This window comes from Rattus norvegicus, chromosome 4 (genome assembly GCF_036323735.1).
Source record: "Rattus norvegicus strain BN/NHsdMcwi chromosome 4, GRCr8, whole genome shotgun sequence".
Lineage (NCBI taxonomy): Eukaryota > Metazoa > Chordata > Mammalia > Rodentia > Muridae > Rattus > Rattus norvegicus.
Window position 1 is genome coordinate 58,230,197 of NC_086022.1, and position 18,049 is coordinate 58,248,245.

The window sequence follows — 18,049 nt, forward strand, 5'->3', positions numbered from 1 at the left end:
CGACAGCTCACAACTGCTTGTAACTTCAGTTCCAGGGTGTCCAGTGCCCTTCTGGCCTCAATAAGGCTCCTGCATGCACCTGATACACATAAGTTCACACAAAAACAAAGATCAAATAAATGAGTCTCTGTGCATTACAAATGTCTTACCTAGGCTAGGAATACAGTACCAAGTGACTCAAGCCATTACTATATGTGGCTTCAAGTACTTGGATGGGGTTGTCCAAATCGAGATGTGATATGTGTGTGTGTGTGTGTGTGTGTGTGTGTGTGTGTGTGTGTGTGTGTGTGTGTGTATGTGTGTGTGTGTGTATGTATATATGCACACACACACAAAACTTACCAAATATTAAATTCTTTATACAATAAAAAATCTTTTAGCTTTTATTAGTGGTAATATATGGTGGTATGTGGTAAATTTTGAGTGAAATAAGATTACTTTCATATGTTTCTTTTTAAAGACCACTGTTTAATGACTACTGTTTCTACTAGCACAATGTAAGCATGCACATGTAGCTCTCAGTGTTTAGTTATGTCTTTTTTTTTTAAATTTCAAAATAACATTGTTATTATATAAAAATGTAAAAAAATCCAGCAAAATTAGAAATACGGACATATTTTCCTGGGCTTTCACATTGGTTGATTTTTTTTGTTTGCATCTCATTTTCAGTACAATTTACAACATTGTCCCCGTTCCAGTCTGATTATACACATGCTAAGTGGCAGAAAGGGTCTGGAATAAATTCATTAAAAAAGAGGAAAGGCTGTGAAACTAAGTGGCCTGCAGTAGGTCCTTATGGGGTGTGGGGGTGGGGCTGTCTGAGAAACCAAGTGGTACACAGTAGGTCCTATGGGAGGGGGTGTCTGAGAAACCAAGTGGTACACAGTAGGTCCTATGGGAGGGGGTGTCTGAGAAACCAAGTGGTACACAGTAGGTCCTATGGGAGGGGGTGTCTGAGAAACCAAGTGGTACACAGTAGGTCCTATGGGAGGGGGTGTCTGAGAAACCAAGTGGCATAGTTGTGTCTTTCACAAAGTGAGTAGCAGCACGTAAGTTTGTCTCATGAGAGTCGTGTAGCTCCATACATGATCATATGTGAAAAGCTCATTTTGCTAGGTGGTCAACAGAGGTTATGCCTGGAAACAGGACCAGTGGGCCTCATCAGTAACGGTTTTGGAAGTTATTTTATTCCCATGAGTGGATGACTGACTGGTTTCAAATTGGTTTTTAAAAACAAAAAACTATGACTGTTTTCAAAATGATTACATGAGGTATTTTTTACAAGGAAAGGATTAAGGATGCATAATTAATTTAAATAGTGATGAATATTATGTATGGAAGGTCCTACTAAGTCCAAAGCAAATGTACTTATGGTATTTGAAGTTTATTGTCTTCTTCATTTAAAAAGTCAAGAAGCACCCTGCACAGAATTTTCCAGTTAACCTACTAATTGAGATGGTTCACAGCATTCTGCTCCAATTATCTTCAGTAAATAAAATATCCAATAACTAGTACCTGTGAAATTAATCCTTAAAACGTTTAAATAAATACTAAATAGTGTATCTTTCTTTAAAATAAGCCCTACTTATCTCAAAATTGGGATGAATATGTATGAGGTACACATTCTTGTTTGCTATGACTCCTTAAGGAGAAAAGTGTATTTAATTGAGTCTGTCTGTCTAGTGATTTCAGAAGTCTAATGACTTAAGTCAACATGTGTCTTATTTATGCATATAAGTATAGGTGTGTTTGTTTATTTCATGCATAGTTACTTAACACTTACTCTGTGATAGGCACTGTTCTGAGAAAATCAGGACCTGTTTATCTAAAAATAAGTTCATGGAACTTACTCTGAGTCACGCCCTGTCCTGTTCCCTTATGCATACTAATGCTTTTCTTCCAAGCAGAGACAGGCAGACACAGCCACACCGAGTGGCTCTTCTAAGTTCACAGGGCTGCTCTGAGACGTCAGGAGCCAACCCTCTGAGTGCTCCCAGTTTGTGCCACGGCCTGTGCTCTCTCTTACCTGGCCTTGCATGCTCTCCGCTTTACTCACCTTTGTGTCTAGTCAGAGTGACTTGGATTTAGGCCCAGATGGTGCCACCTTCTGTGTGTCAGAGGGTCATAGAAGCTTTCTGTAACTACCCACAAATCATGCCATGAGAACAAACACATTACAGAACTTATTTCTAAAGGCAGAGTCTTGCAGCTTCCAGTGAATTTATGGTTCACTGTGTGGACTAATAGGTGGGATTATGTGGTAATTATACAAACCAGCTTCACATCACAGCTCTCTTTATATTAAAGGTAAACTTACATTATGGCCTGGAAATGTTATGAGTGTGCAGTTCTTCTGCTTCCCCATCTTTCATGCTTAGGGACGTCACATTTTCGCATTTAATTAGCACCTATCTAGTTCTTTGGCAATTTGATGTTTTCTAGTCACTACTTATGTGAAGAATGTCCGTGGATGCTCAGAGTGTGGTCCAACGTGATTTTATTATACTAACTGCTTTGGCTTTACAAGAGACAGAAATGTAGACTGAGTTTCTCCAAAGGTTTCCTGTAATTGCACTCAAAGAAGTTTCTGTAATGTAGTGGCCAATGATTGGTTAGATTGCTTTCTGTTCTTTCATAGCTTCGAGGAACAAATTTTATGAGAAATACTATAATGTATAATTTTCCTTGTTTGTCTCTCATGGTAGTTACTTTTTTGTTAAGCTTTGGAGTTTCATCACAATTTTAAAATACTTTCCCTCCCTCAGGCTGCCATCACCCACAGGTGAAATCATTCTTCTTGGTATGTAACACCAGACTCGCCAACTTTTCAGGTTGCCTTTAAAACGCCCAACCTTCTCATTTCAAAGATGTCCTCCAGAATGTTATGCCTGAACATATTCCTGTTTACATACATTCATTCATGCAACAAATATTTACTATATGCTCAGCTGCAGGTTCTATGCCAAACCTTTGATTTAACGAAAGACATGTTCGTCTCTCCCCTCTCTGTGTCTCAGTTAATTGGTACAAGGATGTATAAATTACAAATATTTAAGAACTTGGGATATAATACACCATTTTTGGCTAGGTTTATCCTTTACAGTGTTACAGCTAAATGGTACTGTAACATTCCCAGTCTAGTGTTCCTTGTTTCCACACGAACATGTTGCACACATGTAAATCCAACACCTATGGATTTACATCTGTGATTGTTTTTCTTTCTGCTTTGCCTTTAGAGGGTAGGTCATTCACATTTTATCCTTTTGTTATCAAGAGCACCTTCCCTTAAACAGAAAGGGCCATCTTTGTATTAATCAGTTTCTTCTCTTTAACTTGGGCCACTTCATATGAACTTACCATAAACTGAGAATTTAGGTCACCCTTTATTCAGACAGACATTTCTAGCATTTCCCGTCATTTTAATTGAACCTGTTTGAACTTCAGCTGAAAGAGTGATTGGCAGGTCAGTGATGAATATCTGGAGATGAAAAACTCCAAGGCAGAGGAACAGATCTGAGAATCCACAGGAGAGGGACATAAATGCTAATTACACATTGACTTTAATTCCTGGTTTGTCATAGTAGCCCGAAGGTGTGTATCTTGGCTGTGGGCTATTCCCAGAGCCTCATTTGTATCTGAGATTTTCTTTAATAATGTCGCTGCCATGAAGAGCTCTTTAATCTCTGACTCATTTGCAATTCTCTTTCTCTTGACATAGGAAATAATTAATTGAAAGATGAATGTAGTTGTTATTTCTTCTGGTTATTGCAGATTAAAGTATGTGGGTGGGAGGTGTGTTCCCACGGGTTCCCTTGGAAGGCAGTTCCCCTGGGCGCAGCACCTCAGGCTTGTCTCCTGGCCTGGAAGCGCAGGCATTCACTCTGGTTTTCTGTCATCATTACTCCTCTGCAACCGCAACCCCTGTGGACCTAGGGAGAATGCTCCGTACACTGTTTCTGTGCTTGTGGCTGCTCCCCTATGCCCATCCCCATCATGGCTTAGGAACAAGGTTGGCATTGGCAGCTACAAGGTAACTGAGACTCACTTCCTTTATCTTTTAATCAGTGGTGATTTTTGTTCTTTCCTATTGCTTGATTTTTTTTGGATGGGGCTTGAATTTGTTGGATGGGTTATTCAAAACTGAGGGATATGTCTACTTTGTCATTTCCATGTATTTAAAAAATTTGTTTATTCTTTGAAATATTCATACAGTGTATCCAGATCATATTATTCTCATCTCCCAGTTCCTCCTAGAGCCTTTGCCCACAACCTTACCTCTCCAGCTTCACCTCCTCTTTTCCTCTTAAATTTCATAAGCCCATGAACTCATTTTGCAGCCCACATGCTTCTGGGTATGGAACATCCACTGGATTATGAGTAACGTGCCAGAAGCCACACCATTTAGGAAAATGAACTCTCCCTTCCCCAGAAATCAGTTGAGGTGGGTCTGATGGACCTCTTTCTGTTCTGCTGGACTTTAGACCAGGCTGACTTTGTGCATGTCTTGAGCAGGCCGTCACAGCTGCTAAGAGCTGATGAGTGCAGCCACCCGTGCACATCCAGAAGACACTGCTTTACTCCTCCATGGCCCTGGCTCTTAAAATCTCCCTGGCCCCTCTTCTGTGATTGCCCCTGAGACTTGGGAAAAGGGTATGATAAAGATTTCTCATTTGTGGCTGAGTACCTCGAAATCATTTGTTCACATAATTTATGTAATTTGGTCAGTTGTAAGTTGTAGGAAACTTCTTGGGTGAGATTTGAGAGCTTCACAGTCTACGGCCCTGAGATAGCTTTTCTTCCATGTTTTGACTGCCTTTGGTATTTAGCTGACATTTTGACCACCTATGTGGTTTTTGCCATTGCTTCATACTCTTATTATTTTCCTAGCCTCTCACTTTTGCAGATATGTTGGGAGGCCTTTTCTGCAGAGTTCCAAGTGAGCTAGAGTACTTTTTAGTAACTGAGTCCCCCATGCCTGCTCTATGTGCGACCCTCCCATGCCTTGTCCTGACTTTGTTCTACATTAACTGAGTTTAGCACCAGGCATGGAAGCTTAAAACCCCTGAAGTATTTGTTGGTTAACCCCCATCTGTCCACATTCCTTGTATTTACATAATTTGAATGTGGACACCTGCTTTTAGGGGCCATCCTTATTACTAAAGATTTACCTTGTCTCAGCTCTTCTGTGCCTGGTCTCTGATATGGCTCCTGGGTTTTGTTTGGTAGGTTCCCCTCAAATTTAGAAGTATGATCAGGTTTGTAACTTGACAGTCAAAATTTTAAGATGTCTGTCTCTTTATGTAAATTTTTTGAAGTGTGTGTGTGTGTGTGTGTGTGTGTGTGTGTGTAAATTAGATAGAGGTCATCGTCAGATGTCTTCCTCAGTTGCTCTCCTTATTTTTGAAGCAGATCTCTTATTGAATTTGGGCAAACCGACTGTACAGCAAGCCCCAGGGATCACCTTGTCTCTGCTGCCCAGTGCTGGGCTTACATGCATGTGCAATTGACCTCTTTCTCTTTTAAGTGGGTGTCAGAGACAGAACTCAAATCCTTGTGGTTGTGGGAAGCACTTTACCTCTTAGACATCTTCTGAGTCCTTCTTTGTTTTGTTTTTTAAAACATTTCTGAAGGGCAAAGTGAACATTTTGGAATGGTGCTGACCAGAAATGTGGCCGACCTTCATGCCTGTGTCTTTAGGTGGGTGCTTGGAGAAGGCATTCTGGACTCAGGAACGGCTTCATGCTGCTTGAGTCAGGGTTGTCTTTAGTGTAATAGATAAAGCTTGGCTACAGCCCAAACCAAGCATACAGATATGACCCTAATGGATCCCATGTAATTGGTAGTGACACAAATGGTTTATAGTAAACCATTTCATAAAGAATAGTACTGTTCAGTGTACCCACATTCATGTATTGTACAGTAGTCGGTTTATGCCTGCAGCTTTCTGTTTGTATGCATGTCCTTTGTTCATTGGAAACTTAAAGATTCTTCTGCTCTCTTCTGTCCTGGCATGCCCCGAATTCCCCCACAAACGTTCCTAACTCCATCTGTGTTGCTATTAGACCTAGTTAGCTGTGTCACTTTGATTTACACACTGTGAAATCAGATCCAAGCATCCTTGTGATTGCCATCTTGTTCTTCTTGATAGTTCTTCACTTGGTCCGGGGAGGTTAGGGCAGACTGAAATCACACGCAGTCTCTCTAAGGAGGCAAGTCATAGATTTGGACACAGATATTTGATGCAGAAACGGTCTAAGAAGTATTTTGCCATATTATCTGGTACTCGTTAAAGAACTCTACCACTCTCATCAATCAAGTGGAATTTCCTTGGAGCTTTCCTTGTTCAACCAATTGACTTCTTTGGGTTCTCAGTGCTTCTCTTAATTTCTTTCTTGTTTGTTTGTTTGTTTGTTTGTTTGTTTGTTTGTGTAGCCCTGACTGGCCTTGAACTAGAGAGATCTGCTCTGCCTCTTGGGCATTGGAATTAAAGGTGTGCGCTACACTGCCCAGCTTAATCTCTATTTAAATATAAACTATTCTTTGACAGTGGTTTTAGGTTTATACCAAAATTAAACAGAATATGTAGGCTTTCTATGCATTCTGTGCTCAAACCCCTGCCTATATACAGTGTCCCACACCAGAGAGAGAGAGGTTTCCTCAAATTGACAAACCGGGTTAGACAGTTGGGATCGTGCAGTTTGAGGTCTTTGCAGATGGGCTGTTTGCATTTAATAATAAGCATTTGTGGTTTTTCTGTGTCTTATCTATGGCATGGCACCCCATTTCTGTGCTGAAGAATGTCACCAGGATTTAGCAGCTTCTACTCCTCTCCAGACGGTTCTCATAACTCCTCTGATTATTGTCGGCTATGAACAGAGCTGCTGTTCGCTTCCCTGTATAGATTGCTTTGTGGACAAGTTTTCACCTCTCTAGTGAATTTTAAGGACCCCTACTTATGAATAAAATTTATGCTTAGTTGTTTAAGAAACTACTTTCTTCCAGTGTTTGATACCCACGTGTTTTACATTTCCAGCAGGTGTAAACGAGAAATCTTCTGTTCCGTACTCTTTTGAAGCCATTGTGTTTGATTCCTGATCTGGAATTTGTCTGTCCCATTAAGCATATAGTCTGGGGGGGGCAGTTTTGCGCTGCTGTAGATTGCATATAGAGTCTTGTACGTGGTGGCCACACATTTTATTAGTAAGCCCAATCCTCAGCTCATATTTCATTGCTTAAAACTGCCATTACCTAGTGACATTTGGAGTGGAACATCTATGCCAATGTTTTCTTGTCATCTGTATGTTTTCTTCGAGTTGTTTGAGTCCTCAGGCATTTCTTAATCAAATTGTCCATTTAAACTTCAAGAGCGTTTTTGTACCCTGGGTACTGTCCTTTGTCTAATGTCTTTTGCAGCTCTTTCTGCTGGGTGCTAGTTTGCTTTTTGTTGTTTTTAATCCTAGATCCACAAAGTTCACCTGAGTTGAGTGCTCATGTGCCATGGCTGCCAGTGAGCTGTGCTAGACTCCCAAACCTAACTCTCAATTACCTCTTTCCAGGTCAGTGTGACTGTGGACTACATTAGACCAGCCAGCCCAGCCACAGAAACAGTGCCTGCCTTTTCTGAGCGTACCTGTGCCACTGTCACCATTGGAGGAATGTGAGTGTTCCAACTGGCAGAGACTTGGATTTGGTTTTAAGTATCTGAATTCTCTGCTCAATCAGCCCCCACCTGCCCTTCTATCTCCCCTCCCCCTCCCCTCCCCCTCCTCTTCCCTTCCTACCTCTCCCCTCCCCCCCTTCTTCCCTCCTGTTTTGCTCTCTCTTGCACTTAACCCAGTGGATTATGATTATGTGCCTGTGTAGCACTATATTTCTAAAGTACTTTATAATCACTCATTAGCTAATCATATACTTTCATTATTGTTATTATTTAAGATTTATTGTACTCTGTGTGCTTGGCCCTATGAAGTACATTATTACTACTAATAATGCTATTTATTATCAAGCTGTTCCTAGGTACTATTCAAAACTAGTTAAGAACTTCTTCATGTTGTTTTAGAAAAGTGAATTTTAAATACTTCCTCCCATTAATATAAATTGGGGAAGAAAAAAGAAAGAGAGGTTAACTGGTCATTTCTTTGTATAGAGATATTGTGGTGGCTGTGCCCCACCTATATTTTAAGGTCTCTGGGTAGCCTGGCTGATGAGTGGAATCTTTCAGGGGAGGCATCTGACAGAGGAAGGAGGAAGCCTGCTGGGCTATGCTTTCACAATAAATATTAAAACAATCACTCAGTCCCCAGTAGCAACTCTAACTTTGCATAAAATATACCAGCATGGTCATTGTTTCCATCTCCTTAACAGTCTTAAGTGCTATTTGTTACCAAACTGGTATTTTTCTCTTCTTTTAAAGGGAGGCAAAGAATGGAGTTTTCAGCAGAACAGTCTTACTGAATGTGCAGTGAAGCTGGGTAGGAGAACTGCTTACAAGATATGGTGGTTCACTGTGGAGCTGCTAGAGCTCTCCTGTCAGGCAGGAGCCTCCTTCCCCTCATTGCTGCCTTTGCATTTGGAAAGGACTATTTTTAGACAGTTTCCACTCCTGTGTTTATTAACGTTGCTAATGTTCACACAGTGATTTCCTTTCTGTGGGACAATCTCAGTGTAGGTAATTGATGTCACTGCCTTCACACCAGCCCAGCTTTTATAAGGAGCCAGCTCTTCACAGGCCAGATAGCATCTTGAAATGTGGAAAACTATATGATAATTTAGTCATCGTTCTGTTCAGATAACTTACAATAGCTATTGTCAGTTTATCACCAATTCTTTAAAACCGACTGTATGGTTCTCCATTGGAAAGTGCTGGTGGTTTAATTCCCCTGTATTAAAGTTGTGACTGGAAGAAGCAGGACTTGCCTCGGTAGATTGCTGTTCCTGCTTCCTAATGACGGGGCAACCAGTTTTACGTCTGTGCAAACGTACATCTTTATTTTTGGCAGATGGCCTCCACCATCATTTAACACTTCATCAGAGTGGATTATCTCATACCACCAAAGTCGATTTAAAAATAACTTTACACTGTCTAAAATCAGATATTCCCGGACTGGCTTTTTGGGATTCTTAAATTTTTAGGATAATCCGCAACAGCCAACTTTAAAGTATTTCCATGTTATGATGAGTTGTGGCTATGCCCTGTGACTCAGACCTTCGGGTGCAAGTTTGATTTATCACTCCGCAAGCTGGGCAGGTTCTTATTTCTCCAGAAGTGGAGCGGCTCGGTGGAATGAGAGAGGGGCACTTCCCCAGCAGTTCTGTAATGGCTGTGCAGTTTACACCCCACCAGCAGTGCTGGAGAGGCCTCTTCCCCAGCACTTGGAGCCTTTGTATTTATATATTGATATTGTTCTGATCGTGACCCTTCTGACTCGCATTTGTCCCTTTGGCTTGCATTTTTTTTGTTTGTCTGATCACTAATAGTGGTAGATATTTTTTAAAATGGTCCTTTGTATGCCTTCTTTTGAGAAATATTTATTCCAGTTATTTGCCTGTTTTGGTTCATTCACCTGCTTTTGTCCATTCAGTTCTTTGAGTCTCTTGTATATCCTATATCTTCTATTATGTATCCTGTGTCTTGAGTACCCTTGGTGTATCTAGAAAGCAGAGACTTGATACAGTCTTGACTTAGAAGTTCCAGCATCATTGAAGCTATCATTCCCTAGACTGTCATCAGCCTGGCATTGGGGAATTTTCTCTCTTCTACTCTACCCATTGTCCCAGTAGCCATGGGATGATAGTTCCAAGAACTTCATTGAACGATTTGTCAAGTCTATGTCTTTAGGCTTGCCAAGGGAAGGCCTTAGGCTAAGTCACCACTTGGATTGTTTCTATCTAAGCAGAGCTAGTAACTAAAAATTGTCCTCCTTTCCTTGTTCTAAAAGCTTGGTGGTAAAGGGAGGTTTTCCCTAGCAGGTAGACCTCTATACTTGCTTTCTGCATGGGAAGGAAGGGCTTTGTGTTCTCTTCATCTTGGTTTGTATTTGTTTTTCTCTTTTTACCCCTGAATTTTCTTTAGTTCAAAATAAACCTAAAATAATAATGTAGAAAATTGAGTTACTAGTAAAATTCAAGCATTTAGCTTATATTCAGAAATAATCTGTATTAAGAACTCTTTATCGGGTATAATGGTTAGATATTTAAAACCACTGTATAAAGAGAAAGATTTTACCTAAGCAAAGATTTTCCTGTATGTTTGTGTGGAGGTCAGAGGACACCTTGAAGGACTTTGCTTTTTTTACCATGTAAGTTCCAGGAATCAAACTTAACAGTACCTAGACCCATCAAGCCATCTCACTGGCTCCTATATTTAGTTCTTTAATACATGAGAAACATAGGTCACTTACTTGGTGTCCCAGTGAACAGCATGTCTGAAATGAGGATTCAAAAATACTAACAGCAGAACCTTAGACTTCTGAACCTCTTCTCCTTCAGCTGTGTGCCTCACCTATTTTCAGCCGTTTTCAGCTGCTCCTCTCTACTCAGCTTTTAAGGCATGTGAGTTTTCATAAACATTTCCTGTGCGTGTATATTTCACTGCTTCATGTGACATTTAAAGAAACGCATAATTAAAATACAAGCACAAGCATTAAAATCTTGACTTAGGAACAAAGCACGTAACTGAACAAATTCAGTGAGGTGTTCAGTTTTGGGAGAGTGGCCCTCTATCCCTCTCACAAGCACCTTTCCTGCATTTGCTGAGGTCACAGGTGGGTATGTTAAGGGAAGGGCTAAAGGTGTGTGGTGAGCATTTTCTTTCTGGAAGGCAGGCTTTGCCGTGGCTTGCCAGTGTGTGGTGTGGAGTAAAGAAGAGAGAAATCCATCTAAATTACTCTGCAGACTTCCATGCCTACATGAAGCTTGCCCCACACTTCATGGCTCTCACTGGAGGAGCTCCTTTGAAGTCGATGATTCCAGGGGAACAAGAAAAAAAAAAAGGCAGATGAGATGGTGTCTTGCAAAGGGCTACTTCAAAGGGGACTTTTAGAGGTACTGCACATGCAAAATGTGTGCACTGTCTGTATTCTCAGTAGGGCTCAGTGGAACCCTTATGGTTTCCCTCTTGTTTATATGGGAGGGAGGTGACTCTTGGGCTCCCATGGGCCCTTGCTGGTGTCACCCAGGCTTCAGCTCCTCATGTCGTCTCCTCAAGGGAATCAATGCAAACAGGGCTCATCATTTCTCTAATAGATTAAATTTTGATTAACTTCACTGTGGAGTTGGCAAGAGCTGTTATCTGTTAATCAAAACAGTTTAAATAAAAAATAAAAAGACCAAACCCTGAGTCCTTTCTCATTCTCTTGCTCCCGGGTTGGGAATTAGCTGGTCTTTCTAGGCCTGGTTTGTGATGTGTAGCTGTCAAGATGGCGCTGCCTGTTAATTACTTCTTATTGTATTTAAGACACTTAAATAACTCTTCTTGTGATTTAGTCTTCTATGTAATTAGCTGCAGTGATTAAAATCTCATTCTTTCCTTCTTGCCAGTGCTTTCTTGAAAAGTGAGATTTTTCTGGGGTGACCTTTCTCTGTGCTGGACTTCCCAATTACTTTGAGCTCCAATTTGGCAAATCCATAAAACCTATTAACTCATAGCTCATATTTATGCATATCATACATTCAAAGAAAAGTATTATAAGACTATTTGTTCATCCTTATATTAAGACACCTAAAATTATAACACGAGTTCAGTTTCACACAAATTCACGTCTCCCCAACTTCATCCCTGAAAATCTGTCATACATAAAGATACATTCGTCAACCAAGCCATTTCCCCACTGTTTCTCAATTTATGGCATATGTTATAGTGGTAGGAAATGTTGGAGAGGCCCACGTTTTAGACAGGTAAGGAATGGCTGGTTCAAGGCATATGAAAAACAAACAGTGGGGAGACTCTGGCTGGCTCATCCCTTACAGGCTTGCTTTGTGAGAGAGATGGTTTGGGCTTCTGCAACATTTTTTTTCTCTGTGCCTCTGTGTGCCTCTGTATCCCTGCCTCAACCTTCTTGGCCCCTTCATTGCCTCTGCCTCTCATCTTGATACCAGTGTTGAGCATAGGGCCTTGCCATCTGAGGAGCTGTCTGTGTGTGTTTAGGGCTTCTGGGGTGACCTCTTTGCTCTGAGTACTCTCTAGTAGTGAATTTTTCAGCTAGAGCTTCACTCTCCTGTAGTCACATGAGCCAAACTTCTAAACTCCCAAGGAAAAGGGCTGACTTCACTTCCGCTTTCCTCTGCTTTGATTTCTCAGGAGCACTGTTTGCAGCTGTCCCACTAAAGCACTGGGCTAAGTCCTGCTCCGCTCTGTAAGAGTAAACTTCTCCCCCTCCCTCTGAACCCCACCACCACAACCAAGTCACAGTAAGAATAAGTGTCATGTAGTCTCCAGAGTCCATAGCTTTGAAACCTTCCCTGTCCAATCTCCCCCTCAGTTCTACATCCTAATCAGAGCAGCACCATTTCTCTTTCAAACTACACTTGGAAGCAAAGTAGCCTCTTGAAGTTCTTTTTTCTGACTGAGCTCCAACCCTACTGTATTTAAAAGAGATGCTTAGATTGTTTTCTGGGAGGCTACTTGATTAATGCAATTTTCACTTTGTGTAATAGAAAGACTTCCATTGGCTTTTGTCTCTGTCTGTAAGTGGCTAACAATACTTGGGAAAATAGTTGACTCTATTCTCTGATAACTCAAGTATAGCAATCATTTGAAGAGACTTGTCTCACAAGGCACCACATGAACATGACAGTTGAACAAATTCAGGACTGGAGTCTGGAAGACAGTGTTGAGTTTCAGACAAATCTGTCTCTTTTGTTCAAATATTTTGTGACTGTCTCTGAACAGCTCATGCTGCCACGTCTTGCTTTTTTAAAGCCCTTGGTTTCAGATTACTTGGTAGCCATTGCTGCTTTATGGAGCTTCAGGGGAACGTTTCATAGTGGCTCCTGTGGATGTACAGATTATATAGAGCTTTCTCTTCCCCTGTTTTTCTTCTTACAGTAGCAGTTGAGCAGACTGCCCGGCTGTGGAGGACTTGCGTACCTCCTGAGCTAACTTAGGACTCTCCCTTTCTTGGTTCAGGGCAGACCAGAGAGAGCCTGAGACACAATGAGGCTTTGCCTCAGATCACTAAATTAATCCTCAGGGAAGGCTGTCTTGGAATATTGATAGACGTAGGCCCAACAAGGGAGGAGTTCCATGAGACTTGTGTGTTATTCTTTAATTCTATGTGCATTGTATTTTGCCTGCATGCATGTCTAGGCATCACTCATGAGCTTGGAGCCCATGGAGGCCAGAAGAGGGTATCATCTCCTGGAAGTAGTGTACAGATGTTATGAGCCAGTGCACCATTTAGGTGCCAGGAATTGAACCCAGCTCTTGTGGAAGAACAACCTTAACCACTGAGCCATTTTTTAACCCGTTGAAATTATTTTCAAGTATGTGGATGTGGGGGGGGGGGGTGGCACGGAATCTGCACTTGGACGTATAGATGTTGTGTGTTTAGGAGAGAGGCTGTTGGATCCCTTAGAGGTAGAGTTAGTGGGAGCTGCCAGACATGTTTGTCAGAACCCTAGCTCAGGTCCTTTGTAAGCTTGTAACTGCTAAGCCATCTCTCTAGCTGACCTTTTCTCTCCCCTCCCCTCCCCTCCCCTCCCCTCCCCTCCCCTCCCCTCCCCTCCCCTCCCCTCCCCTCTTCCTTCTTTCGCTAGAAAAGAGAAAGAATAGTCCTCCATAGCCCAGGCTGATCTCAAACTTACCATGTAATGCAGGATGATCTCGAACTCTTACTCCTTTGCCTCAGCCTAAGTATAGGGTTTCAGACATACTCCCCCTGTTTTCCTCAAGTATATTAACTCACCGGGTAATATTTATGAGGAGCTTTTCTTCAAGAAACAAAAGTGTTATTTATTCGGGACATAAAAAGGTTAATTTTTATTCCAGTTTTGGTAGGTAGAGACCTTAAGAGACCTTATCTTACCACTTGGAAGTAGGGTGAATTATTATTGGAGAACTAATTCTCACAAGTATTAGCTAGGTCAGCAACTGACTGAAACATTCAGGAGCCACTCAGTGAAACCTGCCCGCTCTTTGTCCTGGTTCATTCAGGGTGGAAAAGCTCTGGGAATTCATTCAGTTAGCATTGTTCCTGCCAGGTTGCTGTAGGTGGGCTCTGGAGCCTCCGGAGCCACGTTGACAGGAGCATTTGGCTTGTGACGTTGTCTTATTTCTCATCACTGTTACACTGCTGTGCTCTGTTCTGAATATTAAGGAAAATGGCAAACTCAAGTTCCTTTTAAACACCTTTATTTTCTTCTGTGATCATAATATATAGCGTTTATTGTACTTCTCTTCTGTCAACCTAATTGTCTTCTGTAATTTGTCCATAAATGTATCCCTAAAGTTTACCTCTGCCTCCATAGTAGTTATACTATATAACCACATTGGACATTGGAATTCTATTAGAATTGTGGCAGAGCAGTCTGTGTACCGAGGTCTACCTGAAGTGTGCATGGTTTCTGCCCACCCTCCCTCTCTGTGCCCATGGTCACCTACTGCTTACCTCCTGGTTCACTCTGGCATTTCTTTTCATCTCACTGAAAAACCTTCTTTTTTTTTTTTTTTTTTTTTTCATATGTTGAAAAGGAAACTATGTGAATTCCCACGTGTTTAGGACCATCTTCATATGGGCTGAACTCTTACTATTCTAGCTTCAAAATGACCAAATTGTAAAACAACTTGTGTGAACTTTGAAGTTTTGGAGTTTTTACAATATTTTTATTTAAGTTTGGTTTACTGAAATGCTTTTAAGTTGTTACCAGGTATATATTACTGCTGCATACTTACTGGACTGTTTAAAAGAGCAGCCATCTTTAAAAGTTTACTTTTGTTTTATTTGGTCTCGAGACAGGGCCCTGCTATGTAGCTTAAGGTGACCTTGAACTCAGTGCACTTCTTCCAGCTCCTGAGTGCTAGAAACGCTGTGTGCCCAGCACCACACATGGATTTTAGGAGACTTTGAAAACTGCTCTCTTGGGTTACTTTCTCCCTGTTGAACTCTCCCCTTTACTTCTGTAAACTGTGTTTGACCTTTTGCTGTCTTTGTCTGGAGACCTTCCTTCACATTCCCTGCAGCATTGGAAAACCCGCCTCAGCTACACCCCAGCCAGTCACACACAATTGACTTACTTTCACTTTTGTGCTTATTCATTACCGTGTTTGTTTATTCATTTAGTTACCCATTAGTTGATTCTTCATGTCTTTGTAGAGTGATTGTGTATTTATTATGTGCACTGTGTAAGGCATGATAACTACGTTGGTAAAACCAGAAAGATTTCCACTTCACAAAATTTACACACTATTCAGTTGATGGAGCTCACTTTATTTTGGTTGATTTATTTTAGCACTTTAATTTCTATTTGAATATACTATTATAGTACCATCTTTCCAGTTTATAAACACAGTTTTATTAACTCTGAGTACTGCTTAAAAGAATGAACACCTGTTCATCTATGACTGATTTGTTCTCTTCGTTCGTTTTGTTGATTTTCTTCTTGAGTCCCAAGTGTTCTGTGTACTTTGACAAATACTTCTGGAGACAGGCAGCTGCTCAGTAGTTGAAGTAGGATGTCGTCAGACCATCTCAGAGAGGAAAGGGAGAGGTGAAAAGGCTATGTCAGAAGTGGTCTTCTTTACAAGGTACTCCCCGAATGTCAGGCCTGGAGCAGGAAATTTCCTGTTATCTGCAGTTGGGACAAACAGCTGCTAATTGATAATTTAGAGACTGGCTCTGCTGTCAAGTTGGAAGTCACATTCTTTTAAATGCTTTTCTCAAGGACTAAAAATGAAGGCTACCTTTCTCACCTTTTATGAAAGTTGTGGAGTAATGCAGGCTTACAAGTCTGGAGCTCTAAATTGAGGAATCTATAGTTTGAGCTTCTTTTCATCTAAGGTGTGAGAACTTTAGTGGATTCTAGTCTTCTGCATGGGTGACCTCTGTAGTAAGGTGGCAATGAAGGCAGAAAGTTTTATGTGAAAACAATGGACTGATGGGAAGTTGTGTCATTTTCTCTAGTTTGCTTAAAATGGTCTGTTTCCAAAACACCCATCTCTTCAAATCTCCTCTAGAAGGAGCAGGAGACAGGCAAACCTGCAGAATTTAAAGCACTCTGCTAGTAGACATTTCAATGTTTGATGCAATTTTATTAGTGTACTTTTAGTAAGTCCATGGTCTACAAAGATCCATGGCTTTAAGTGAAAATTTTGCAGCTCTTTCTCATGAGCCTTTTCATTTTTTAGGGTTTTCTGCAAACAACCTATGTTTTATGGATCATACATTCAACTATGGGATGGCAGACATGCCTATAATAACATGCCTGCTTATTAAGGGACTTGTGGAGTTTTTGCCAAGTGTTAGACCAGACCTTTCTGTTTTTGGTGATTCTGTGGATTTCAGGGAGACCCAGGAGTGCTCCCTCTGCTCAGCTCTTCTGAATGATGGCTTCCTGGTGTCTTCAGAGCCTCCCCGGGGTAGTCCTTTGTATTTGTAGTTTACTGTCTTCTTGGAGTTCATGCCATTTCTCCACAGTCTGACCCCTTCTGCTGTCCATCTTTCTGAATCTAAGGTTTCCTGCCATGTTGTTGATGTGCTTTCTACCTGTCCATTCTCCTCAGAGCTTTACTGTTTTTCTGTGTTGACTATGCTTTTCTTTGTTTGAGCCTTATAGGATGAGTTGTGGACAGTTTTCAGTCTAGCCATTCTGACCTTCCTTCTTTATTTCTATGGCTACTGCAGTTGATGTGATAAGAAGGAGCATGTGGATGCTTACCACTAACCAAAACATCTGGGTCCTTTAAATGCTGCTTTTCAAACCTTTTCCTCTTTATAATTCCTGTGGTAAGCACATTTAAAGTGCGTTAAGGGATACAGGAATGGAATTTTTCCAGATGTTTCTATCTCCCAGTTGTGATAGTGCTTAAGAGACTGGCTGCAGTTCATACTGAGTGGTCTTTTAAAAAGTAATACAAATTGTAGAGACACTTTCAGAAAGGTTAAAAAAAAATAGGGTTGATTTCTCTCCATTTCTCCCAGGCCCAATAGCAGCACTGCTGAGACCTTTGGATCTCTATGGCCTCCCCTCCCCTCCCATGTAGACTTTGGAGGTAAAACAGACATGAAGTAAAAAACCTCTATCGTTAGATGGCTGTATAATCTTGGGTTCTCAGCTTGTTGTCTGTAAGTTAGAGATATTATTGGTGCTATTATAATGCCGCTACTATAAAGCTTAAATGTGGTAATGTATTTTAATGTTCGGCTGAGCACTCTCTCCACTCAGCGGTCACTGTTGACCTAGTGGCATCTCCCCTCTCCAGCCCCTCTCACATGTCTAGCCATTTCCTTCCCTCAGATATTACTGATGTGCAGCAAATCTTTTCCATGTTGTTTATGCCATTCTTGTTTGTCACATATCCTTATGAGCCCCAGCCCTAGATAATAGTCTCTACCAAATAAATCAGAGCATTCATTTAACATAGTCCCTGAACTGAGTGCTTACTGGGAGGTAGGTGCTTCTTTACCTAATATATTTAGGTCCTGGGTTCAAATCCTATACCACCTCCCTCAATATCTGCCCTCAAAGACCAGCAAACAAACATGTCCTACTGGATTATGGTCTAGATTTTACCCTCTGTTTGATGGTAAAGCACTTTGTTCACACAGACAGTAATGACTGCCAAGTTCTCACATAAGTGTAAGTAAGTGGACTGTGCTGTTCTCAGTGTGTCAAGAACCGTCACATACCATTGCCATTTAATGACACCAGGAACTGTGTGGGCCACCTGTCCTTTGTGTGTTAGGTGCCTACCTGCCAAGAAGTGGCAAATGTGGACCAGTATCAACTTAGTGTAACAGATTGGGCAGACTGTAGAATCCTTTATGAATTTTTCTGCCTCCAGTGAAAATGAATTAAAATATGGAGAGATAAGAAATTATGAGAGATTTAGTGT

At 41.2% G+C, this 18,049-nt stretch overlaps 1 protein-coding gene across 2 annotated transcripts in view; it reads left to right on the forward strand.

The window, feature by feature from the left end:
• The window catches only part of Snd1 (staphylococcal nuclease and tudor domain containing 1), a 399,238-nt gene that overhangs the window by 169,508 nt on the left and 211,681 nt on the right, over positions 1–18,049 (forward strand). For both annotated transcript variants that reach the window (NM_022694.2, XM_039108324.2), the window contains exon 12: positions 7,557–7,657. In NM_022694.2, the coding sequence (NP_073185.2) occupies positions 7,557–7,657 (101 nt within the window). The remainder of the gene's footprint in view (positions 1–7,556; positions 7,658–18,049) is intronic.